Source organism: Xyrauchen texanus, chromosome 34 (assembly GCF_025860055.1).
Source record: "Xyrauchen texanus isolate HMW12.3.18 chromosome 34, RBS_HiC_50CHRs, whole genome shotgun sequence".
NCBI lineage: Eukaryota > Metazoa > Chordata > Actinopteri > Cypriniformes > Catostomidae > Xyrauchen > Xyrauchen texanus.
Genome location: NC_068309.1, coordinates 3,624,660 through 3,651,975, shown reverse-complemented (window position 1 = coordinate 3,651,975; position 27,316 = coordinate 3,624,660). Strand labels below are relative to the sequence as shown.

The window sequence follows — 27,316 nt, the reverse complement described above, 5'->3', positions numbered from 1 at the left end:
GTGAATTTTAGTGAATATTGTTCTAGAATAATTGATTACTGTAATAATATCACCTATAGTAAGTCTGTCTTTCCTCTGGGAAGTTTTAAGAACATTCTGGATGTGAAAATGTATTTTACAGATTTTTTATTTATTATTTTCACGTATAACATGCACGTAAATTGAACGAATGAGTGGACATCTCCTGTTTTAGCGTAGTGAGTGGAGTTTTCAGACGGTCCCTTACATCTGCGAAACCGAATGTCGAACGTTAAACTTTCCCGCGCGAACTTGGAATTTGAATATTTACATTTATGCTCAAATATATGAGCTATAATTCTTAAAGCATGTTCATATCTGGCCATATATCAAATTTCTATATGGGTACGTGTCCATTATGGTCTTATTTTTTTATTCTTAGGGATTTTTTTGGAAATCAAAAATGAATTTGGGGTCCTTTTTTAAAGTAAAATAAAGAATCAGACACCAGTGCGTTATAGAGAATGAAACTCTTTAATAGCGGTACATCTGGATCCAAACCGAATCCACTTTATTTCTCTTTACATTATACATGGCATGTTCTCTCTCTTTTCAAAATAAAATCATGGAGAGATATTTGGCCAGTGACGTCACAGACACTTTGACAAAATGACTTTGACAGGGCAGACGTGTCGTTTGCATGCCAGATCCACAACCAATCAAAACCCATTTCAGAACGACACCACACACTCACAATAATGATACATTCATCTTTCCAACAATAAATAAACAAATCAAACTCTTCAAGAGCACAACAGACAAAGCATTGCAACACAAAGTTTCAATACGCTCATGCAGGAGTGTGTTCGCTTATTAGCTTGTTTGGGTTTTACTTTTCATTCAGGCCACTTTTTGAGTTTGTTCAGCTGAGAAATGAGACTGAAAGGAAAATAATAATAAGCAACAGTTCAAATGTACCGCCACAGAAACATCAAACACGTCATCAAATTCATCCCTCAAATTCTTGAGCGACGAAATCAATTTGTTCGAAATTGTGGACCAAATGTAGGCCTTGTCCACACTACGGCTACGTCTACATTAATCCGGATACATTTGAAAACGGCGTTTGCGTTTCAAAACGCTCTCCGTCCACACTAGCCTTTTCCAAAACGCTAGTGTGGACGGTGGCGAGGGCGTCATAATTTGCTCTGGCTGCCCTGCCAACAACGCTATGGAAGATTCATGGATGCTCTGACGCAGTTGAAATAGGCGGCAACGTTCGTTCAGAATGCTTCATTTTGTGAACTTTATTGAAAGGGGCGCAAAACATCCAGACATGTCGACCGTATCTTTATTGCCGACCTATCACAAGCGTATATCCTCATGAAATCTTTTAAATGTGAAAGTAAGAAATCGATCGATGACAGAAAGTAATTCAAATTATGGTTGTTTGTTACCAAAATAAACTAAATAAAATACATTTGTAATAATAACTGGGACCAGGACGGTTGTTTATTACGGGAAAACCCGCCACGACAATAATCAGTTTCTCCTCCATTTTGTCTTCAGAACTAATATTTGGTGGGAACCAAAGTTTACACAGTTGTGTTCTCTAGACTTCGCTAGAGCGGAGCACTTCTATATTCCAATAGGTTGCCGCCCAACTGCGTCAAAGCTCATTACCATAATGTAGCCCGAACTTTAAATTTCCTCTGACGCCCACAACGGCCAAAACGCGCCGGCCATGGACGCGCCGCTTCTCGCCACCGAGAGCCGCTGGCTGCCATAGAAAATGAATGCCTTCCTGTCGATTTGACGCTCTCGACGCCTCTGGTCTGAACGCACCATGAAATGTCTGAAAACGCTTAAATCGTGTCACTGCAATTTATCCCCGTTGCATGTACGGTCTGAAACGCGATTGACCTCGTGTTCCGTCGCCGGACACCAATTCAGAGTAAACGTCCCTTCGCCTTTGAAGGATCGCAATGTGATGGTTGTACAAAGTAACATTTATTTTTAAACAACGCTATCAAAGTGAGTATCACGTACAACAGCACCGCTATAACATGGGCCGCCATCTTGATTGTTTTGATTGGACAGATCACACGACAAAAAATGCGTCATCGTTTTCCAAAGCATCCGTTTTCACAGTCCACACTACAACGCGAAAACGGCGTTTTCAAACGTATCCACTTTGGAGTGCGTTTTCAAAACGCCATCTTAGTGTAGACGGAAGGAAAAAGATGCACTTTCAAACGAAAACATATTAGTGTGGACAGGCCGCCATCTTGATTGTTTTGGTTGGATAGATCACATGACTGCATCACATGACAACAAATACATCATTTTCACAAATATCCATTTTCACAGTCCACACTACAACACAAAAACGGCATCTCAGTTTGGACGGAAGGCCAAAACGGAGAGAAAAAGATGCGTTTTCAAACGTAAATGTATTAGGCCTTGTCCACACTAATACGTTTTTGTTCGAAAACTTTTTGAAAACGGACTCCAAAGTGGATACATTTGAAAACGCAGTTTTCGCGTTGTAGTGTGGAATGTGAAAACGGATATATGTGAAAATTATGATGCATTTGTTGTCATGTGACAGTCATGTGATCTATCCAACCAAAACAATCAAGATGGCGGCGCGTGTTATAGCGGTGCTGTTGTACGTGATACTCACTTTGATAGCGTTGTTTAAATTATAGATTAAACATTAAAAAAATAAATGTTACTTTGTACAACCATCACATTGTGTTCCTTCAAAGGCGAAGGGACATTTACTCGGAATTAGCGTCCGGCGACGGAACACGAGGACAATCGCGTTTCAGACCGTACATGCAGCGGGGATTTCCCGCATGCGCAGTGACACGATTTAAGCGTTTTCATACGTTTCAGTGTGAACGAGGAACTTTTGGAAAATGTGTGAAAACGCTAATGTGGACTGAGAGCGTTTTGAAACGAAAACGCCGTTTTCAAATGTGTCCGGATTAATGTAGACGTAGCCTTTGTATACAGGAATTAGCTGTTTTCTATCATATAAAAGACACTGAATCATCTTTTCTATAACTCAAATAACACCCCGAAATCTCACAACAAGCCAAAATAAACATCTATAGACATAAAGGAGTTACTCTTTTCAGTAAATTGAAGATATCTACACCTACATATAAAGAGACATGTTTTTCATATTTTTTAACTTATCAGGCAGACATTTATACACATTTAGCAATGTTGTTCCCCACGACGAATTCCAAACAAATGTTTATATCTTTACTTTCCTGGCATACACACAACAAAATAAAATTACGATTATAAAGCCCGAAACATTCTCTACGCAAGTACACGAACGCAAAAATTTTTAGTTACTCCAGCTCAGTTTCACTCGTCGTTGCGTTCTGAAACGAAACAAATACACATTGCATTCTCAGCATTGCCACAAGGGGCGGTATAGCGTACATTAGCGTAAACTGTCTTCTTCTATGGTCAGTTTTATCTCTGAGGTCAACTAAAGTCATCGCAAAGCTAACGCTTTAAGAGAATCTTGCAGCGCAAGTAAGTTAAAATGAGTTCAAATGTCAGCATGTCTGTTGTTAGCATTAGTTACTTTATCGCCCCCTTGAGGACTGACGTGTTTTTACAGCGACGTGTTAAGAAACCATGCGTTTACAATGGCCAAACATTCACATCTGCATACTTGCGTAGAGTATGTTTCTGGCCTTAGTGTACTTCAGTGCATGTAGACAGCAGCAACAGGGCCTGTTAGTCAGAACAATCAGACCAGGCTAAATGGCTTTTATTTTGTATTTTGTGGCCGTGATCGTGCATATTCCTACGATATTGCACAATTAGATTTAGCAACCTTCAAAATGCTGTGAAATGTGATGAGAAGGCAACATTTTTAAAAACACAACATATATTTCTACACAGAGCTGTTGGATTGAGCAGTAGCAGCTTTCCAGGAAAAGCTTCACAAACACAAACTCTCGGTTATGCCGCGTGATGTGTTACTACAACCTACAAGAGGCTGACAGGAGACCGGTGGAGGAATTTTAGAGGAAGGAGGCACGGATAGTAAGCATAGGCCATTCAGTTTTCCGAGGAAGCAGCTAGGGTTAAAGTCAGGACTAGTTTAGGACACCTTTAACCCAGTGAAAAAAGACCAAGACAGCAATTAAAGTTAATTTCAGCTACACTGACGATAAAGTTCACGAAGGCAAGAATGAAGTCTAAAGCGTGTCCTTATGGCGGCGATCAGAGTGCGTTTTGACGTATCATTATCATTATAAAAAGCTGAAAATGTAAACTGTATAATTGTTTTCGTACGTTGTTAAAGAAATGTTTTGGTGGAAGTCACCAACGAATTCGACAAGACTAACAATAAAAGCGGTTATCGCTAATTTCTAAATGGCCTTTTTTTTTTTTACTCGCGTTTGAGTGTAAAAGCATCATCATTTCAAGGACACAAAAAGCGTTTCTGGAATGTAAAATAAATAAATTAAATTAAAAAACAATAAAAATCACCTGAATTTTGAATGTCTCTGAATGTTTAAAGACGTAATAATAATAATAATAATAATTATTATTATAATTATAATTATTCGCCTGCCCAGATTAGATCAAAAGCTCACTGTTGTTTGTACTTTTAAATTTTTATTTGGCAAAACAAGAATCATAACATTTGATTTACCATAGCTAAGGCATAAAAATCTTGTTTTGGCCTAAACTGGGCACTGGGCAAGTCAAAAGTGCAAAACGGCAATAAATAATTGTCAATAAATTAACAAACAAATTTTAACAAAAGCTTTACATGAATAAATAAACCAAACATATAATGTCACATGTTGTTGTCACCTCCACTGTCATCCTGAGCGTGTCCTGCGTGTTTCTGTGGCAACTCAGGGTTCAGAGGTCACCATACAGTAGGGTCACATGAGGACATTGCCGCGGGTGTCGGGTAGCCGTAAGCCAACCAGACCTCCACAGACCAGTACAGATGACGCCAGCAGGATCGGAATAGATTTACTGATTCCGACCAATGAACCAAATATTAGATTACCCAAAACTGCGGCCAGCTTACACATGGCGTTACAAAACCCAAAGCCAGTTCCCCTACAGGAGAGAGAGAGAATGAGTATTAGCAATTAGCAATATTAGAAGCGATCAGCAGTTTGATAGTTTTTATGTCTAAAGTCTCTTTCACGAGATTTTGGGCTTCATCGCAAATGCCACATTACCTTCCACATTTAAGACATAGCATATAGCATCACAACGAGTGATTTAACGGGTTGCTAGGTAACAAGAGAGCGGAAAGTGTGGACAGTAAACAGTGAAAATGTTGGGCCTCATTCATGAAACTTGAGTTTCTGTGTAAATCATTTGTAAAACCATTCTTATGTAAATTTTTGCATTCAATTCGATGCAACAGTTTATGTATAAATGGATCTGTGAACAATTAACACAAGTTCTGCTTGTGTTTCATAAATGAGGCCCTGAGAATGCAGACATAAGAGTGCACTGTACAGGTGGTACTCAACCAGAATGGCCTTTTAACCGCCACAGTTGCATCATTGACTGTGCCTAAAAAGTTAAGCGTCAAATGGGGTAAAATTCATAACGGTTTGATCGTTAAGCTACAACACGCTACCGGGGGTAGTAACATTGCAGTTTGTAACATTTGTTCAATGCATTGGGAAATGTTGATGCAACACATGTGAAATGGCCTTATGTGTATGTGCTTGTTAGTGATTGTGTGAATGTGTATGTCCATATACTGTACCTCCTGTCGGTGGGATACAGTTCAGCCGTAACCACATCTAGTGAGTTCCAGGCAGAGATACTGAGTCCATTATAAAGGCAGAGCATCGCAATCATCATCGATTCACTCGTGCCGAACCACAGAAAGAAACAACTGATGCCTGACAACACCATAGAGCCACCTGAACAACAACACAATGAAAACATAAATGCGAACCATTACAACAACATCAACCAATTGCGTTTCATTTAGTAATTGGGTGAATCTCGTGAAAACTGTGAAGAATTGTCCGGGTCATTTTTCAGCCCAAAATCAAACATTTGATTTTCATACAGTACATTGCATTCCTCATAATGACGTTTAAAAATAATTATATATATATATATATATATATATATATATATATATATATATATATATATAATACAATTGATAATATATGCATTTATTAATAACATATTATATAATATACATAATATATTTAATATACAGTATATATTAATATATTACAATATATACACTATATATATTCTAACAAATCTATTTTTACAATTATCAGTTAAAATAACTATGCATAATGTTAATTAAATTGTAAATTATAGAATTTTTTTATTTTATTTGTAAGTATACATGGTAGTATTTTAGTAGTACTGAATTTAATTCATGCAGATTAAAAAAAAAATCTAATTGTTTTGGTATGGTAATCTATCGTGAAGCTACTTACCTAACATGCTCAAACGGCCAACTTTATCCATAAGGAGGGCGGAGACTATGTTGCCTGGCAACACAGCTAATGTTCCGAGGAAGTTTATGAAATACACCCAATATGCACTGTAGTCGTCATCAAATGTCATCTGACAGCCTGTCTTATTGAGCGCAAATGTGGAGTTGATCACAGAAGAACCTATGAATTTTGAGTCATCAATATCTGTATAAAACAATCAGAAGATACTGTGTTACTTGCATTTAGAAGATATTTTTCAGCTTATAATATTTATCAAATGCAACTTATAGGACAACTAGTGGAAGCAACAGACAGAGAGACAGATCGCTGGATAGGTAGACTGCTAGCTAGCTAGACTACTAGCTTGCTAGCTAGATAGGTAGACCGCTAGATAGATAGACTGCTAGTTAGTTAGCTAGTTAGATAGACTGCTAGCTACATAGACAGATAGACTGCTAGTTAACTAGCTAGATAGGCAGATAGACCAATAGTTAGCTATCTAAACAGACAGAGAGAGAGAGACCGCTGGTAAGCTAGTTATCTAGCTAGACCAGTAGTAAGATAGACAAATAGACCACCAGTTAACTAGCTAGATAGACAGATAGACCACGAGTTAGATAGCTAGACAGATAGACAGCTGGTTAGCTAGCTATATAAACAGATATACTGCTAGTTAACTAGCTATATAGAAGATAGACTGCTAGTTAGCTAGCTAGTTAGACTGATAGAGAGCTAGTTAACTAGCTAGATAGACTGATAGTTAGCTATCTAGATTCACAGATAAACCAGCTAGCTAGGCAAATAGAATTGTAGCTAGCTAGCTAGATAGACTGCACATCAAGATAGACAGATAGACGACTAGCTAGATACACAGAGAGACTGCTAGTTAGCTAGATAGATAGACAGATAGACTGCTCGCTAGATAGACTGCTAATTAGCTAGCTAGCTAGCTTGATAGACAGATAGACTGCTAGTTAGCTAGCTAGACAGATAAACTGTTAACTAGATAGACAGATGGACAGATAGACTGCATATAAGCTAGCTAGAAAAACAGATAGACCACTAGCTAAATAGATAGATAGACCACTAGTTAGCTAGCTATATAGACAGATCTATTGCTAGCTAGATGGACAGATAGACCACTAGTTAGCTAGATGGACAGATAGACCACTAGTTAGCTAGATAGACAGATAGACCGCTAGCTAGCTAGACAGATATGCTAGCTAGATAGATAGACAGATAGACTGCAATTTAGCTAACTAAATAGCCTGCTAGCTAGCTAGACAGATACTGCTAGGTAGCTAGCTAGATAGACAGACAGATATACTGCTAGTTAGCTAGCTAGATAGAGTGCTAGCTAGCAAGACAGATATACTGCTAGGTAGCTAGGCAGATATACTGCTAGGTAGCTAGCTAGATAGACAGACAGATAGACTGATAGTTAGCTATCTAGCTAGCTAGATAGATAGACTGATAGACTGCTAGTTAGCTATCTAGCTAGCTAGATAGATAGACTGCTAGTTAGCTAGCGAGACAGACAGAATGATAGATAGCTATAGATGCTTTAATGTCCTCTTCTGCAACTGTTAGGAGTACATTTTGTACACAGCACATGAGGGCCTATAGGGAATTTAACTTCAGATGAAAAACCTATTACTGTATTTCAGCATGCAACGCAAATCTATGCCTCTCCTTGTTCACGAGCTCTTCATGACCTAACAGTTTCTACATCTACTCCCCCTCGCTGTCATTTAGTTTCTTTAGCTGTTCTGAAACTGCAGCATTAGAGAAGTGAACTCAATTTCCCACGAGGCCTCTTTTCTCTCTCTCTGGTGTGAGTGTGTTAACATTTGTTCTGCTGAGTTCTGGAGTTTGTACAAGGCGGTTTCCTGAGTCAGCCGGACCTCTCAAATGACCCGATCGCTGTCTGCTTCTATAACCATTTGTAATAAAACCAGCCTACGCACACACACCGTGCAATATCACATTTGCACATTACCCTCTATCCTATTTACCATTCAATTTCTCCAGTATTTTATCCAGTGTAAAAATTCTTCAATTAGTGAAACACATTGAAGCTCCAACCAGCTGTGAAATGAAAACATTAAAACATTTGATTCCAAGTAAAAAAGCAGTTCATAGATGCGTCCTTAGAAAAGCCCTTATAATAAGTGTACTTTGGATGGACTGATGAATTCAATTATATATTTATTTATAATTATTTAAATATTATTAATTAATCATTATTAGGGCTGTTAATCGATTAACATTTTCAATCGAATTAATTACATGGTGTCTCGATTAAATAATCGCGATTAATCGCATATGCAAATATTTGATGAGAAAGTCCCTCATATAACAATAATTTAATATATAATGATTATACATATTTATATCAATATATAATTATTAGGGCTGTCAATCGATTAACATTTTTAATTTAATTAATGACATGGTGTCCCGATTAATTAATCGCGATTAATCGCATATGCAAATATTTGATGAGAAAGCCCCTCATATAACAATAATTCAACATATAATGATTATACATATTTATATCAATATATAACTATACATAGTTATCTTTAAATATTTAAAAATGTTATATATATACAGTATATGTCAATCAGTTGGAGATTTATTGTGAGGGCTTGTTTAAGGACCCGTCAATTTACACCTGCGTCAGACATGCTTGTGTAGCGTCTCGGGTGCGTTGTATCATAAAAATAAAATGTTTAGTTCACTGTGTCAAGTTAAATATAGTTTAATACTCAATCTTTAAACACATCTTGAGGTCTCTTAGATCGCATTTGCACTCCTTCGAGTGTTTTGAACGCAAGAACGTAACGCATGTTTGTGTTGTTGCTACTGAAGTTTCACTGTATATACTGCGTGTTGCTCATACAGCTGAAGTTTCACTTACTGCCCCCTGGAGTAAACAGGTGGTACTACAAGCTTGAATTTCTCAGGAATCTTCCTTATTATGGTGCGATTAATTGCGTAAATTTTTTTAACGCGTTATTTTTGGCCAAATTAATCGCACTGAATTAACGCCTTAAAGGGGTCATGACATGAGAAACCAAATTTGCCTTGATCTTTTGGTATATAAGAGGTCTTTGTATCATTAAAACGTCCTGCAAGTTTAATATTTTAAGACGTCCTCCCCATTCTAAATGAATCATTTATTTAATCAAGCTCAAAATACAGCTCGTTCTGGATTCATGGTTAGAAGTGACGTGACGGTTAGAAGTGACGTACCAGCGTTTGCATATGACCGCCTCCAGCACAAGATAACTACGCTTTAAGCGCAAGACAACTACGCTCATTTCAGTATCGCCGTGCGCCTCACAAGTGTTCAGTCGATGGACAGCGAGCTCTGACAGAGACTACTTGTGCACAGGAAAATTACGATGCCACACAGATGTGCTGTTCCTGGCTGTGGTCAAACAAAACCTCTGAATAAGCTGCCGAAAGATCCAGACGTCAGGGAAAAATGGATGCAGTTTATTTTTTGCGGACGTCCCAGTCACGGCAGTGTTAACTTAAGCGTTTGTTCTGTACATTTTAAGGATGACTGTTTTGAGAACAAATCTCAATATGATGCTGGCTTTGCCAGAAAACTGTTGCTCAAAGATAAGTCCGTGCCGACTATTCTGGGAACAACGACGACGCAAACTGTAAGTAATCTATTTTAAATTTTAAACTACTTTTTAAAGCGCAATTTCATTCATTATGAATAATCACAGTGTTTTTACTTAGTTTACTTGCATATTGTTCTGGCTGGGGCGTCAATAATTGATACATAGGCACTGACGTTAGCCAATCATAACAGTGGGCGTTAACACTGAAGTCTTAAATGGAAAACGCCCCCAAAACAGACTGTTTGAATCAGAGGATGAGAAACAGGGTGGGAAAAGGTCATAAATCACTAGATTTTAAAAGTTTTTCTTAAAAAAAAAATATATTAATACTATAATTGCACCTAAGGGAACATAATAATACAATAAAAAAACCATGTCATGACCCCTTTAAATCGACAGCCCTAATCATTATATATTGATGCATTTTTATTTATGGGCATTTCGTAGGAAATATCGACGTATGCCATTAACTGCGATGTATATCAACGTATGCCATATCATGCAATTACATTTGATTAGAAATTGTATTCAATTGACACCCCTAGTCTAAATGTTATCACTGAAATTCAATTTCTTTGTAAATATGTTTACTGTAATTTAACAGTCATGTCCGTAACACTTCTCTTGATCTCTCTGAAACATCCTCATGTTCTTATGCTTAAGGTATCTTGGTGAATTCACATGTTTTATCAGTCTTCTTTTTCTTCTCAGTGTTTCTAAGCTTTTATCTTTAATCCTGTTTCTCATCTAATGCATCCGCTCGTATTTTTGCCTCCAAAGGCCAATGAATTACAACCAATTTAAACTTCAAAGTCAAGGGTTTTTAATACTTTGTGATATTTAAACATCAAGCAGCTCTCTCTCTCTCTCTCTCTCTGTCTCTCTCTCTGTTCTCTGTGACTCATTGGAGCTCGACAGAACATACTGTGTCTTACAGCGCAGATCACTGATATGTGAAGAACCGACAAGGGTAGAACAAAGCCCTTCTTTTGTTTTCTTTTCTTTCAGTATAATAGAGCAAGGGTTGATTTTTTTAAAAGTCATGCCCCAAGGCAGAATTGAGTAACCGTCTCCTATGTTTCCATTGGCCTATGAAGGTGTACAGAGTAAATCCATTGTCATAAGGACCAACATAATAATGCAAAATACAGTTTCATATTATTAATAGAAACATGTATAGCCGTTAATCTCACATTAGTGTATGACACGTTGGCGAATGAGTCTGTCAGACTGAATTTAAGGTTATTATTCATTGGTGAATTGCTCTGTGGGATGCAACGATAAACCTTTTTCTCTTCCGATCCGATATTTGAAATCTCAGTATCGGCTGATCCCGATCCCGATCTAATACCAGAGTTGTTTTTTTCATAATCGGTTTAGAATATCTGTACCTCCATTGTGTTGAACTGGAGTGGTGGTGGCGTAGTGGCTAAAGCACAGGGAACTAATTGGGGGTACGCTTTAGATGCATATAAAAAATACTTTGAGTCTAACGCTATTAGAATATGTACCCTGTGATTAAAAAAAAAATACCTTGGCATATAGGTAACAATATGCCAGCTGTAGCCTTTAGCCTCCTTGTTAGAGCACCCGCCTCCCACGCCGGAGACCTAGGTTCGAGTCCCGTACAGAGCGGGTAGAACATTAGTGTCACGTTGGTGCCGTGACCCGGATGGGAGTGAGGTAAATCGAGCCAGCTGGTAGATAGCTGTGCAGTGTGTAAAACCTCACTCTCCTGACCTCAAGAGGTGCACTAGCGCACTAGCGACTGACGCTAGAGGCTGTAGCCTTTAGCCTCCTTGTTAGAGCACCCGCCTCCCATGCCGGAGACCTATGTTCGAGTCCCGTACGGAGCGGGTAGAACAAGAGTGTCACATATATATACTGTATATAATAATAAAATACCTATGTATTTAACAGTAAACCCTCACTTTCTTTGCTGGCTCAGGTGGTAGAGCGGGTGACTGCTAATCGCAGAGTTGACGGTTCGATTCCCAGCCCACATGACTCCACATGCCGAAGTGTCCTTGGGCAAGACACTGAACCCCAAGTTGCTCCCAATGGCAGACTAGCGCCTTACATAGCAGCTCTGCCGCTATTGGTGTGTGAGTACGTGAATGTGGCGCAGTGTAAAGCGCTTTGAATACCGCTAAGTTTAAAAAAGGCGCTATATAAGTGCAGACCATTTACCATTCTTTGAGGCTTTATTGTGCTCGCTCAATCAAAATTTTACGATGTGAATGCACTTCATTCATAAAATCGATTTCATAACTGTTCCGCATAGACGTTAACAGCATTTACTAGCGAGTCTGGTCCCTTCCTTATATGCCTTTTTATGGACGTGGATTATGATCATTAATGAACATGCACACGCCCCCTAATTACCAACGTTTGGAATTCACATATTTTATGCGCAAATTGCAAATTTACTCGTTTATGAAGGTGTCATTATTATTTCAATACAACACTGGAAATTAAATTTGAATTTCGATAGACACTGTGTGTTCACGATGATGAAATGCAAACGTAAAGACACGATTCGCGATTCTATTTGAACGTTTTCTGGACAAAATTTCCATAAATGTTCTCAGATTAGATATACAGGTTTCCCCCAACTCTTTATTTGACCAAAACATTTCCATGACGTTTCCAGGCTTGAAAATGACAATTGTAATGTTCACTGATATATTCCTGATTTTACAAGACGCAGTCTCACCTGTATTATAGAAGAAAGCTTCAATGATGGTGCAGTTCTTGAAGTAAGAACCAATGGAGCTCACGTCCTCAAAATAACAGCTCTGAAAGGTGGAGTCGATGAAAGTCACGGATTTAAACTTCATGCTAACAAATCTGAAAAACAGGACAGGAGAGGAAACTGCTTTTAATCAGCTGGAGATACACGAGAATGACTGACATCGATAATTAAAAAGAGCTGTGTGCTAAAACAACACAGATTAGACAGTCATCCCATTCATGAGAGGAAGACGAGAAGAGGACACAAGCGATAAGAGGTTTTTCATTTCCTGCCGCTGTGTGTGTGTCTGAGACATGACCATGAAAACCAAATGTTATGACCAGTATTACTCGAGCACCTTAATGTGTTTGTAGAAGCGCACAAGACCACATCATTCACTTCTTATTCATGTATCCTGAGAAACACACGATTAGCTTTTCATTTCAAACCGAGGTGCTGAAATAGGCCACATGGAAAATGTTGGTTCACTTTGTGCTAACCCGTTTCCGGTGATAAGCAATTTGTCTTTTAAACAAAAGAGAATAAAATGATACCAAATAGAATAGAACTAAATAGAACTGAATACAATAACAGCAAAGAATAAGACAGATAAGAAGAGGATGGAAAACAGCAGAACTGAAAATACTGTAATAAAATAGAATTGTTACAGAATCACTTGCGGTACAATGATTTTGCAACGATAAAGATGTTCTATAATTACGTTCTATTCATGTTTTATTGTGATATAGTGGTTTATGTTTATGCATATGGTTATATTTGGATCATTCTTGTGTGAAGCACATTGGTCAACATGTTTATAATGTGCTATAAAAGTAAACTTGATTGAAATGTTTGTAGTAAATCATAGTAAGAAATATCTGGGTCATATTTCACCCCAAAATCAAAATTGAAAAATAAGGACTTATACTTTACTGAAAATCAAGCCTCATTTTAAGGACCATTATTTTTTTATTTTTTTTGCATAGTTTATAATTAAATACTATATTATACAAATAAAGAATATAATAATGCGAAAAAAGTGATAACTTAAAATGAATAAGGGCGTAAGTAAACGTTTAGAGTGACAAGCAATTTGTCTGTTGAATAATACAGAATTAAATAATAGAGAATAATAGAACAGAACAAGATAGAATAGAATAGAACAGAAAAAAGGATAGAACAGAGTAGAACTGAATAGAATAAAATAGAATTGTATTAAAGTAAACGTTTAGAGTGACAAGCAATTTGTCTGTTGAATAATACAGAATTAAATAATAGAGAATAAGAGAACAGAACAAGATAGAATAGAATAGAACAGAAAAAAGGATAGAACAGAGTAGAACTGAATAGAATAAAATAGAATTGTATTAAAGTAAAAGTTTGCAGTGACAAGCAATTTGTCTGTTGAATAATACAGAATTAAATAATAGAGAATAATAGAACAGAACTAGAATAGAATAGAACAGGAAAAAGGATGGAACAGAGTAGAACTGAATAGAATAAAATAGAATTGTACTATAGTAAAAGTTTGCAGTGACAAGCAATTTGTCTGTTGAATAATACAGAATTAAATAATAGAGAATAATAGAACAGAACAAGATAGAATAGAATAGAACAGAAAAAAGGATGGAACAGAGTAGAACTGAATAGAATAAAATAGAATTGTATTAAAGTAAAAGTTTGCAGTGACAAGCAATTTGTCTGTTGAATAATACAGAATTAAATAATAGAGAATAAGAGAACTGAACAAGAATAGAATAGAACAGAAAAAAGGATAGATCAGAGTAGAACTGAATAGAGTAGAACTGAATAGAATAAAATAGAATTGTATTAAAGTAAAGGTTTGCCGTGACAAGCAATTTGTCTGTTGAATAATACAGAATTAAATAATGATAATAATAGAACAGAACTAGAATAGAATAGAACAGGAAAAAGGATGGAACAGAGTAGAACTGAATAGAATAAAATAGAATTGTATTAAAGTAAATCTTTGCAGTGACAAGCAATTTGTCTGTTGAATAATACAGAATTAAATAATAGAGAATAATAGAACAAAACTAGAATAGAATAGAACAGGAAAAAGGATGGAACAGAGTAGAACTGAATAGAATAAAATAGAATTGTACTATATTAAAAGTTTGCAGTGACAAGCAATTTGTCTGTTGAATAATACAGAATTAAATAATAGAGAATAATAGAACAGAACAAGGTAGAATAGAACAGAAAAAAGGATGGAACAGAGTAGAACTGAATAGAATAAAATAGAATTGTACTATATTAAAAGTTTGCAGTGACAAGCAATTTGTCTGTTGAATAATACAGAATTAAATAATAGAGAATAATAGAACAAAACTAGAATAGAATAGAACAGGAAAAAGGATGGAACAGAGCAGAACTGAATAGAATAAAATAGAATTGTACTATATTAAAAGTTTGCAGTGACAAGCAATTTGTCTGTTGAATAATACAGAATTAAATAATAGAGAATAATAGAACAGAACAAGGTAGAATAGAACAGAAAAAAGGATGGAACAGAGTAGAACTGAATAGAATAAAATAGAATTGTATTAAAGTAAAGGTTTGCCGTGACAAGCAATTTGTCTGTTGAATAATACAGAATTAAATAATGAGAATAATAGAACAAAACAAGATAGAATAGAATAGAACAGGAAAAAGGATGGAACAGAGTAGAACTGAATAGAATAAAATAGAATTGTATTAAAGTAAAGGTTTGCCGTGACAAGCAATTTGTCTGTTGAATAATACAGAATTAAATAGATAATAATAGAACAAAACAAGATAGAATAGAATAGAACAGGAAATAGGATGGAACAGAGTAGAACTGAATAGAATAAAATAGAATTGTATTAAAGTAAAAGTTTGCCGTGACAAGCAATTTGTCTGTTGAATAATACAGAATTAAATAGAGAATAATAGAACAAAACACGATAGAATAGAATAGAACAGGAAATAGGATGGAACAGAGTAGAACTGAATAGAATAAAATAGAATTGTATTAAAGTAAAAGTTTGCCGTGACAAGCAATTTGTCTGTTGAATAATACAGAATTAAATAATGATAATAATAGAACAGAACTAGAATAGAATAGAACAGAAAAAAGGATGGAACAGAGTAGAACTGAATAGAATAAAATAGAATTGTATTAAAGTAAATCTTTGCAGTGACAAGCAATTTGTCTGTTGAATAATACAGAATTAAATAATAGAGAATAATAGAACAAAACTAGAATAGAATAGAACAGGAAAAAGGATGGAACAGAGCAGAACTGAATAGAATAAAATAGAATTGTACTATATTAAAAGTTTGCAGTGACAAGCAATTTGTCTGTTGAATAATACAGAATTAAATAATAGAGAATAATAGAACAGAACAAGGTAGAATAGAACAGAAAAAAGGATGGAACAGAGTAGAACTGAATAGAATAAAATAGAATTGTACTATATTAAAAGTTTGCAGTGACAAGCAATTTGTCTGTTGAATAATACAGAATTAAATAATAGAGAATAATAGAACAAAACTAGAATAGAATAGAACAGGAAAAAGGATGGAACAGAGCAGAACTGAATAGAATAAAATAGAATTGTACTATATTAAAAGTTTGCAGTGACAAGCAATTTGTCTGTTGAATAATACAGAATTAAATAATAGAGAATAATAGAACAGAACAAGGTAGAATAGAACAGAAAAAGGATGGAACAGAGTAGAACTGAATAGAATAAAATAGAATTGTATTAAAGTAAAGGTTTGCCGTGACAAGCAATTTGTCTGTTGAATAATACAGAATTAAATAATGAGAATAATAGAACAAAACTAGAATAGAATAGAACAGGAAAAAGGATGGAACAGAGTAGAACTGAATAGAATAAAATAGAATTGTATTAAAGTAAAGGTTTGCCGTGACAAGCAATTTGTCTGTTGAATAATACAGAATTAAATAATGAGAATAATAGAACAAAACTAGAATAGAATAGAACAGGAAAAAGGATGGAACAGAGTAGAACTGAATAGAATAAAATAGAATTGTATTAAAGTAAATCTTTGCAGTGACAAGCAATTTGTCTGTTGAATAATACAGAATTAAATAGAGAATAATAGAACAAAACAAGATAGAATAGAATAGAACAGGAAATAGGATGGAACAGAGTAGAACTGAATAGAATAAAATAGAATTGTATCAAAGTAAATCTTTGCAGTGACAAGCAATTTGTCTGTTGAATAATACAGAATTAAATAATAGAGAATAATAGAACAAAACTAGAATAGAATAGAACAGGAAAAAGGATGGAACAGAGCAGAACTGAATAGAATAAAATAGAATTGTACTATATTAAAAGTTTGCAGTGACAAGCAATTTGTCTGTTGAATAATACAGAATTAAATAATAGAGAATAATAGAACAGAACAAGGTAGAATAGAACAGAAAAAAGGATGGAACAGAGTAGAACTGAATAGAATAAAATAGAATTGTACTATATTAAAAGTTTGCAGTGACAAGCAATTTGTCTGTTGAATAATACAGAATTAAATAATAGAGAATAATAGAACAGAACAAGGTAGAATAGAACAGAAAAAAGGATGGAACAGAGTAGAACTGAATAGAATAAAATAGAATTGTACTATATTAAAAGTTTGCAGTGACAAGCAATTTGTCTGTTGAATAATACAGAATTAAATAATAGAGAATAATAGAACAGAACAAGGTAGAATAGAATAGAGAAGATCAAAAAGGAAAAGAATACAATGAAAGTGAATAGAACAACAGAATAGAATAGGATAAACAGAGCAGAACTGAATAGAACACAAAGTAGAATTGCGTTTCAAGCAATTAATCGGTTGAATAATACAGAATTAAATAAACGAGAATAATAGAACTGAACAAGATGGAATAGAATAGAGCAGAATACAATACAATAAAAGTGAATAGAACAACAGAATAGAATAGAATAAAACAACAAAAAGGATAGAACAGAGCAGAACTGAACAGAATGAAATGTTTGCAAAAGCTTGCAGTGACAAGCAGTTTGTCTGTTGAATAATACAGAATAATAGAACAGAACTAGATAGAATAGAATAGATAAAAATATCTAATACAATAAATGTGAACAGAAAAACAGGACAGAATATTATAGAATATAATATGATAGAACAGATCAGGGCAAAACAGAACAGAGAAGAAGTGAATAGAATAAAATAGAATTGCATTACTGAATGTGTTGGAATGATTTTACAACAATAATGAGGTTCACCTAAAAACAGACCCGTATGCATCATAACAGGTTCAGCAGCTAAAACGACCGGTTTTGATTGTAAAAGTCAGAGGGAGTGTAGAAATGCTCTTGGAAACGATGAACACTGTTTTTGGTGCTTATAAGTTATTATAAGTAGACTTCAGGGGAAAATATCAAATAAAATGTAGAATATGACCCCTTTGAATGAAAGGTTTTTAGTGTCGCACCTGTCGTTGATGAAGACTCCGTTATAATGGATCTGGTTCTCCAGAGTGAAATTAAAGGTGAAATCTTCGATCCTCTCGTTATTGTGTATCTTCACACGGGACGCGTAGTCATCCGCCTGCAGGTGCTTTATGACATCAGGGAACCAGACAGAGAGACCGTAATACCTGCACACAGGAAACACTGGAGATGAGAGACAGGTTGTGTTTGAGTGACTCTCTCATGTAGTTACTGTGTGTGTCGCAGGTGGTTGACACCAACTCTTAGTTAATTAATTTCTGTTGCTCAGTGGTGTCTCCAGTCTCACAGAAAGAAAGATAGAGGCATCTGCTCTCCGTTTAATTAGCTGCTAATGTGTGTGTCTGTGTGTCTGTGTGTGTGTGTCTGTGTGTGTGAGCGTGTGTGTGTGTCTGTGTGTGTGTGTGTCTGTGTGTGTGTGTCTGTGTGTGTGAGCGTGTGTGTGTGTCTGTGTGTGTGTGTGTCTGTGTGTGTGTGTCTGTGTGTGTGAGTGTGTGTGTGTGTGTGTGTCTGTGTGTGTGTGTCTGTGTGTGTGTGTCTATGTGTGTGTGTGTGTGTCTGTGTCTGTGTGTGTCTATGTGTGTGTGTGTTGTGAGTGTGTGTGTGTCTGTGTGTGTGTGTGTGTGTGTGTCTATGTGTGTGTCTATGTGTGTGTCTATGTGTGTGTGTCTATGTGTCTGTGTGTGTGTGTGTGTCTATTTGTGTCTCTGTGTGTGTGTGTGTGTGTGTGTGTGTGTGTCTGTGTGTGTGTGTGTGCGTGTCTATTTGTGTCTCTGTATGTGTGTGTGTGTGTGTCTGTGTGTGTGTCTGTGTTTGTGTGTGTCTATGTGTATCTATGTGTGTGTGTGTGTGTGTGTGTGTGTGTCTATGTGTGTGTCTATGTGTGTGTCTATGTGTGTGTGTCTATGTGTCTGTGTGTGTGTGTGTGTGTGTGTGTCTATTTGTGTCTCTGTGTGTGTGTGTGTGTGTGTGTGTCTGTGTGTGTGTGTGTGTGTGTGTGTGTCTATTTGTGTCTCTGTGTGTGTGTGTGTGTGTGTGTCTGTGTGTGTGTGTGTGTGTCTGTGTTTGTGTGTGTCTATGTGTATCTATGTGTGTGTCTGTGTGTCTGTATGTCTATGTGTGTGTGTCTGTGTGTGTCTATGTGTGTGTGTGTGTGTGTGTGTCTGTGTGTGTCTGAGTGTGTGTGTGTGTGTGTGTCTGTGTGTGTGTGTCTATTTGTGTCTCTGTGTGTGTGTGTGTGTGTGTGTCTATGTGTGTGTGTGTGTGTGTGTGTGTCTGTGTTTGTGTGTGTCTATGTGTATCTATGTGTGTGTCTGTGTGTCTGTATGTCTATGTGTGTGTGTCTGTGTGTGTCTGTGTGTGTCTATGTGTGTGTGTGTGTGTGTCTGTGTGTGTGTGTCTTAGTGTATCTATGTGTGTGTGTGTGTCTGTGTTTGTGCGTTTGTCTATGTGTGTAAATTCTCATATTTCTACAGAGTTTGCCTATTGAACAATTATAATTACAATATACAAGTGAATTATAATTAAACACTACAGAATAGAAAATAACAAAATAGAAAAAGATAGAAAACAAGAGTAGAATAGAATAGATCATTTCTTTAGAATAGAATAGTTGTAGTTTTAAGTTGGGTTTTGTGAGTGTGTAGTTACACATCAGTGGAGCCCGTCCATCCAGACTTAAGCTCTAATAAATACAGTTATTAAACATTGACTAGTCCCCTTCATGCAGCTCCGCCCCTGGGCCTAACCACAGTAAGACAGCTACTTAAAACATGGTGATTATCGGGGCAACACTTCATTATAGTGCCAGAGGGGGAGAGAGATAGAGGGAGAGGCAGAGAGATATAAGGCTGTATGTCTCGCAGTAGCTCCTGACGAAAACAGAACGGATCATATTTTTACCGTATTAAAAATGTCAAATACTGTAAAATGCTGTAATAAATGTCTGTGTCATATTTCACACCAAAATGAAAAGAAACAAAAAAATGACATAAATCATGGCTTTACAGGCATTAAAAATGAAATGCAATTCAGTAAATTAAATGAGATTCATCTCGCGTGCGCTGCCTATAGATGCTAAATATGCTTCTCATCTGACACATGCATCTCCGTTTAACGCGAGTGTCTAATTGGCTAGTCAGCCCAACATGCTAACCACCACTGATGAGCCAAAACATTATGACCACTGTCAGGTGCACCGAATAACGTTGATCATCTCCTAACAAGGCCACATGTCAAGGCGAGGGCAATGACGGCTATCCCGTCCAGTCCGAACTCACAGAAGGTCTAACTAAACAGGGCACGCCAGTTTTAGAACTGGACCTTGGAGCAGTGGAAGAAGATTGCCTGGTCCGATAAGTCCTCTTTTATTTTACATCATGTGGTCGGCCGTGTACGTGTGCACCATTTCTCTTGGGAAATGATGGCACCAGGATGCATTGTGGGAAGACGGCAAGCCGGTGGTGGGAGTTTTATGCTCTGGGTAATGTTCTGCTGGGAAACCCTGGGTCAGGACATTCATGTGGATGTCAATTTGATACGTGGGACCTACCTAAACATAGTTGCAGACAAGGTACACCCCTTCATTGCAACGGTGTTCCCTGATGGCAGTGGCCTCTTTCAGCAGGATAATGCGCCCTGCCACACTGCACACATTGTTCAGGAATCGGATTGAGGAACATGATGAAGAGTTTTTGGCGTTGTCTTGGCCTCCAAATTCCCCAGATCTCAATCCGATTGAGCATCTGTGGGATGTCTGAGCGATGGTGGCTCCACCTCGCAACTTATAAGATTGGAAGGATCCGCTGGTAATTTGAGTGTGCCAGATACGACAGGACAACTTCCGATCCAACAATGATCCGAACAACTTCAGGGGTCTTGTAGAATCCATGTTACGGCAGGTCGGCGCTGTTTTGGCAGCATGCGGATGACCAACAGCATATTAGGCAGGTGGTCATAATGATTTGGCTCATCTGTGTATTCTCTATAGAGATGACTTAAATATATTTTGCAACTTAAATAATATGAAAATAAAATGCAATCGTAATATTTTTCACATTAGTAGAATCAGATTGTATCACATTATTGTAGGCTACTGAGAGGGGAAGGGGCTTTAAATGTACTTAATTATCATTCAAATACTGTCACAATACAAAAATGTTAAAGGTCCTAAAAATATCAAAATATAATTTCTTAAAAAGTTCATATTTCTTTTGATTTTGGAGGGAAATATGTCCTTGTGACAGGGCGGAGGGTGGGGCCGGGTCGTGATTATACACACCCGGTCCCTTATCAGGCTAATTAAGCCTCCGAGAGGGATAAAGACCGACTGCGGACGGTGGTGCGACGAGAGAGATCGTTTACGGACATGTCCGTCATGTGTGTGTTTGTCTTTTGTTTAAGTTAATCATTAAAATATTGTTTATATCGCCAGGCCGGTTCTCGCCGCCTCCTTTCCATTGAACTGCTTTACACTGGTGCCGAAACCCGGGAAGGAGGAGGGATACGCAGTAGTAGATTTCTCGCCACTACCATCCACCCCAACGGAGCAGCAGGGGGACGGAGGAGCCCAGCCGCCTGGAAGCGGAGGAATGGCCGCCGACTGCGAGGGGAGAAGGGGCTCTTAACTGACCACCTGGAGTGGTCAGGGCCGCTGCCAGGGGCGGAGGAGTCCCCTACTGGCCGCTGAAACGCGGCGGGGTCTGAGACCGCCGACCGCGAGCAGGGAGGGGCTCGCTGCCGACCGCATGGAGTGGGAGAACCGCTGCCAGGGGCGTGGGAGACCCCCTTCTGTTCCCCGAGAACGCGGCGGGGTGTTCCATCCGCCAGGTGCTGGAGGACTGCCTCCGATCCGCCTGGAGACGCGCGGCTGTCGTCCGTTAGAGGGTGGAGGAGTGGCCGAGGAACAAGCTACGGCGTATCGGAGAACTGGCGAGTAAGTGTTTTTTTTTATCTCTCTCTCTCCTCTCTCTCTCACTACCGATCCGCGTTGGCCTTTTCCCTCTTGTTTAAATATGACATTGTTTTTTGGGGGAGGTACTACACTGTTACAGGAACCCCCCCCCCCATTTTTTATATTTCTGTTTCCCTCCCCTTGTCTCCTCCCTCATCCAGGTAGATGGGGATGACCTGCCGGCAGACGGGGCTTAGGGCACGCCCTCCCCCAGGGAAAGGGGGGTGTACGTCATGCCGGGGGCTCCCCAGCCTGAGAGAACGAGGGAGGAATGTGACAAGGTGCAGGGCGGGGCCGGGTCGTGATTATACACACCCGGTCCCCTATCAGGCCTCTGAGAGGGATAAAGGCCGATTGCGGAAGGTGGTGCGACAAGAGAGAGATCGTGTACGGACATGTCCGTCATGTGTGTGTTTGTCTTTTGGTTTAAGTTCTCGCCACCTCCTTTCCATTGAACTGCTTTACAGTCCTGGACATGTTCTTGACCGTTTTTGTGAGATTCACCCAAACACCGTGTGATCAGCGTAATCATGTCTGTGTAATGTGTGTTTCAATCAAGCCAATCAGACGGCGGCTATCACAGCCAAACTGTCTCACCCGAACGACAGCGAGAACCAAACCACGGCCAGCTTCATGGTATTATCCTTGACGGGGTAATCCCAACACTTCAGGAACGTACGCCAAATCTGTGCAAACACACAAACACATGCACACATTAATGCATTACACACAAATAAAACACCTGCTCGTAATGTGAACGTTTAGATTTCTTTCCATCACACCGTTAAGAAATGCTGAGCAAAGATTAATCAGCAGAACATTTGGTCCGTTTAGATTCCAGCTGGACTTCAGTTTATACACAAACATATTGTATATATACTGTATATGAGACATCAAACACACATCCTTTCTCCAACTGGGTTAAGTATTGAGGTGTTTGTTCACTCACTCCATACAGTTCATTTTGGATTCTGAATAACACTTTGGCCGCAGGGTTTGCCGACTCTGACTGCATCTCCACCAGCTCGTCCAGGTGTTTGGGGATCTTTATACGGTTCACCTACAGGGGGAGACAGAGAGACGGGACATTACTTGTGCAGTGATGTGGTTTAGTAAAGTTTGAGAGAGTGAGCATTTGCAAACGTCTTAAACACGGGGAGTCGGGGAAACCCGTTGCCTTTCTGGCCGTGCCTGCCAGCAGGTCTTCCCCGCCTTTCTAGAACCCTGGGATAGACGAGGGGAGGGAAAGGTGAGAGGAAAGAGCGAGGCGTAGCGACAGAGAGAGAGAGAGGAGAGAAAAATGTGTTCGCCGGCTCCTGGACACACTGTCGCCTGGTCCTCAACCGCTCTTCTGCCCTCTGGCGGACGGCAGCGAGTCCTCTGGCCCGTGGCGGACGGAACCGCTCCTCCCTGTCTTCGGTATATGGCCGCAGCTCCTCCAGCACTTCCCGGCCGGCAGCAATCCCTCCGTCTCCAGGCAGAGGGCCGCAGCTGCTCCTTTGGCGGACGGAAGCGGTGAGGACTCCACAACAGCGCATCCCTCCTCCTTCCCGGGTTTCGGCACTACTGTAACAGGTTCAGGATGGGCAAGGCGGAGGCGGGAACCGGCTGAACAGTCAATATAAACTCTCTCTCTCTCGAACTGGCACCTCCAGCTCGTCTTTATCTCCCGGCTGATTAGCCCAATTCAGTGCAGCTCATATTTTCGATGAGCAGAAATGTGTACATGTATAATGTTAACATTTATAATACTTTGTGTGTATTTTAGCATGTATTATAGAAGTCTATGTTAAGTTCTAGTTTAAATAGCTAAGCAAATGTGTGTATCTGTGCGCATGTGTGTTACTCACTGTAAAGACTTTCTCTGGTTCTCCGCGAGCACGCATGTTGGTGTCATGAATCTGTTTAAGAACCATCCACGCCTCGTCGTGTTTCCCCATCTGAATATACAGAGAATAAAGAGATATTTATGCACACATGATACGCACACACAAGAGAATACACAAATATAAACACACAATTTACCTCTAGGTAGAATCGCGGACTTTCTGGCATGAACGTGAGTGCCACGACTGCTGAGACGCATGGCAGCGCACAGACCACCACGAACACGCGCCAACTATGAAACTGATACGCTGAACCCATACTGAAACTCCAGCCTGCACACACAGAGACATAGTTATACAACCACACATATATACAAAGAGGAACCGTTATACATTTCATCCACCTTTATCGAAAAGTTGAGACTAATTTGACATTTTGGTCCACAAGATGTTCCAAACAACATGATAATATCATGGTACATATCCAGAAAACATGGTAATATCATGGTACATGTCCAAAAAACATGGTAATATCATGGTACATGTCCAGAAAACATGGTAATATCAGGGAACTTGTCCAGAAAACATGATAATATCATGGTACATGTCCAGAAAACATGGTAATATCATGTATCCAGAAAATATGGTAATATCATGGTACATGTCTTGAAAACATGGTAATATCATGGTACATATCCAGAAAACATGGTAATATCATGGCACATATCCAGAAAACATGGTAATATCATGGTACATGTCCAGAAAACATGGTAATATCATGGTACATGTCCTGAAAACATGGTAATATCATGGTACATATCCAGAAAACATGGTAATATCATGTATCCAGAAAATATGGTAATATCATGGTACATGTCTTGAAAACATGGTAATATCATGGTACATGTCCAGAAACATGATAATATCATGGTACATGTCCAGAAAACATGATAATATCATGGTACATGTCCAGAAAACATGGTAATATCATGGCACATATCCAGAAAACATGGTAATATCATGGTACATGTCCAGAAAACATGGTAATATCATAGTACATGTCCAGAAACATGATAATATCATGGTACATGTCCAGAAAACATGGTAATATCATGGTACATATCCAGAAAACATGGTAATATCATGGCACATATCCAGAAAACATGGTAATATCATGGTACATGTCCAGAAAACATGGTAATATCATAGTACATGTCCAGAAACATGATAATATCATGGTACATATCCAGAAAACATGGTAATATCATGGTACATGTCCAGAAAACATGGTAATATCATGGTACATGTCCAGAAAACATGGTAATATCATGGTATATGTCCAGAAAACATGGTAATATCATGGTACATATCCAGAAAACATGGTAATATCATGGTACATATCCAGAAAACATGGTAATATCATGGTACATGTCCAGAAAACATGGTAATATCATGGTACATATCCAGAAAACATGGTAATATCATGGTACATGTCCAGAAATAATATCATGGTACTTGTCCAGAAAACATGATAATATCATGGTACATGTCCAGAAAACATGGTAATATCATGGCACATATCCAGAAAACATGGTAATATCATGGTACATGTCCAGAAAACATGGTAATATCATAGTACATGTCCAGAAACATGATAATATCATGGTACATATCCAGAAAACATGGTAATATCATGGTACATATCCAGAAAACATGGTAATATCATGGTACATGTCCAGAAAACATGGTAATATCATGGTACATGTCCAGAAAACATGGTAATATCATAGTACATGTCCAGAAACATGATAATATCATGGTACATATCCAGAAAACATGGTAATATCATGGTACATGTCCAGAAAACATGGTAATATCATGGTATCATGTCCAGAAAACATGGTAATATCATGGTACATATCCAGAAAACATGGTAATATCATGGTACATGTCCAGAAAACATGGTAATATCATGGTACATGTCCAGAAAACATGGTAATATCATGGCACATATCCAGAAAACATGGTAATATCATGGTACATGTCCAGAAACATGATAATATCATGGTACATGTCCAGAAACATGATAATATCATGGTACATGTCCAGAAAACATGGTAATATCATGGCACATATCCAGAAAACATGGTAATATCATGGTACATGTCCAGAAACATGATAATATCATGGTACATGTCCAGAAAACATGGTAATATCATGGCACATATCCAGAAAACATGGTAATATCATGGTACATATCCAGAAAACATGGTAATATCATAGTACATGTCCAGAAACATGATAATATCATGGTACATATCCAGAAAACATGGTAATATCATGGTACATGTCCAGAAAACATGGTAATATCATGGTACATATCCAGAAAACATGGTAATATCATGGTACATGTCCAGAAAACATGGTAATATCATAGTACATGTCCAGAAAACATGGTAATATCATGGTACATGTCCAGAAAACATGGTAATATCATGGTACATATCAAGAAAACATGGTAATATCATGGTACATGTCCAGAAAACATGGTAATATCATGGTACATATCAAGAAAACATGGTAATATCATGGTACATGTCCAGAAAACATGGTAATATCATGGTACATATCCAGAAAACATGGTAATATCATGGTACATATCCAGAAAACATGGTAATATCATGGTACATGTCCAGAAATAATATCATGGTACTTGTCCAGAAAACATGATAATATCATGGTACATATCCAGAATAAATGGTAATACCATGGAACATGGTGATACTATGGTAACTGTCGAAACTAAGATGGTAATACCATGATACATGTAAAAAAAAAATTGATTAGGACATTTCTCTCTCTCTTCCAAGCACTTCTACAATGTCTCAGTTGTTTTTACTGCTTTCCACAAAGCCTCTGGATAAACTCCTCGAGTGAATTTCACAGTGAATAAGTTTGTTTTTGTGTATATGAAGAGGAGGCTGCGAGAGTCTATTAAGAATCCCTCCAGGAGAAATACTGACTGAAGACACACACACATTCATGCTGAAAAATACTCATTAAAATTGTTATCATTTTCCACATGGCTGCTGTTCTCTAACGCTGCAGAAGCGGAGCGGAGCCATATGGTGTGTGTGATGGGCTAGAGACGCAGTGTTTTTATTCAGAAACTGAGAAATGGTGAGCAACAGAGCCGATAGAGATGCTTGCAGGACAGCTGCAGAGGAA

General features: G+C 38.0%; 1 protein-coding gene across 1 annotated transcript in view; it reads right to left on the bottom strand.

Annotated features, from left to right (window-relative positions):
* Positions 1–1,960: 1,960 nt before the first annotated feature.
* Positions 1,961–27,316, bottom strand: part of LOC127627754 (synaptic vesicle glycoprotein 2C-like) — a 62,879-nt gene continuing 37,523 nt past the window's right edge. Inside the window, exons 5-13 of the mRNA XM_052104288.1 lie at positions 24,288–24,421; positions 24,113–24,202; positions 23,212–23,322; positions 22,860–22,948; positions 18,295–18,459; positions 12,801–12,934; positions 6,444–6,647; positions 5,741–5,900; positions 1,961–5,073 (exon numbers count right to left, since the gene is read on the bottom strand). Coding sequence (XP_051960248.1) covers positions 4,890–5,073; positions 5,741–5,900; positions 6,444–6,647; positions 12,801–12,934; positions 18,295–18,459; positions 22,860–22,948; positions 23,212–23,322; positions 24,113–24,202; positions 24,288–24,421 — 1,271 coding nt within the window. The 3' untranslated portion in view covers positions 1,961–4,889. The remainder of the gene's footprint in view (positions 5,074–5,740; positions 5,901–6,443; positions 6,648–12,800; positions 12,935–18,294; positions 18,460–22,859; positions 22,949–23,211; positions 23,323–24,112; positions 24,203–24,287; positions 24,422–27,316) is intronic.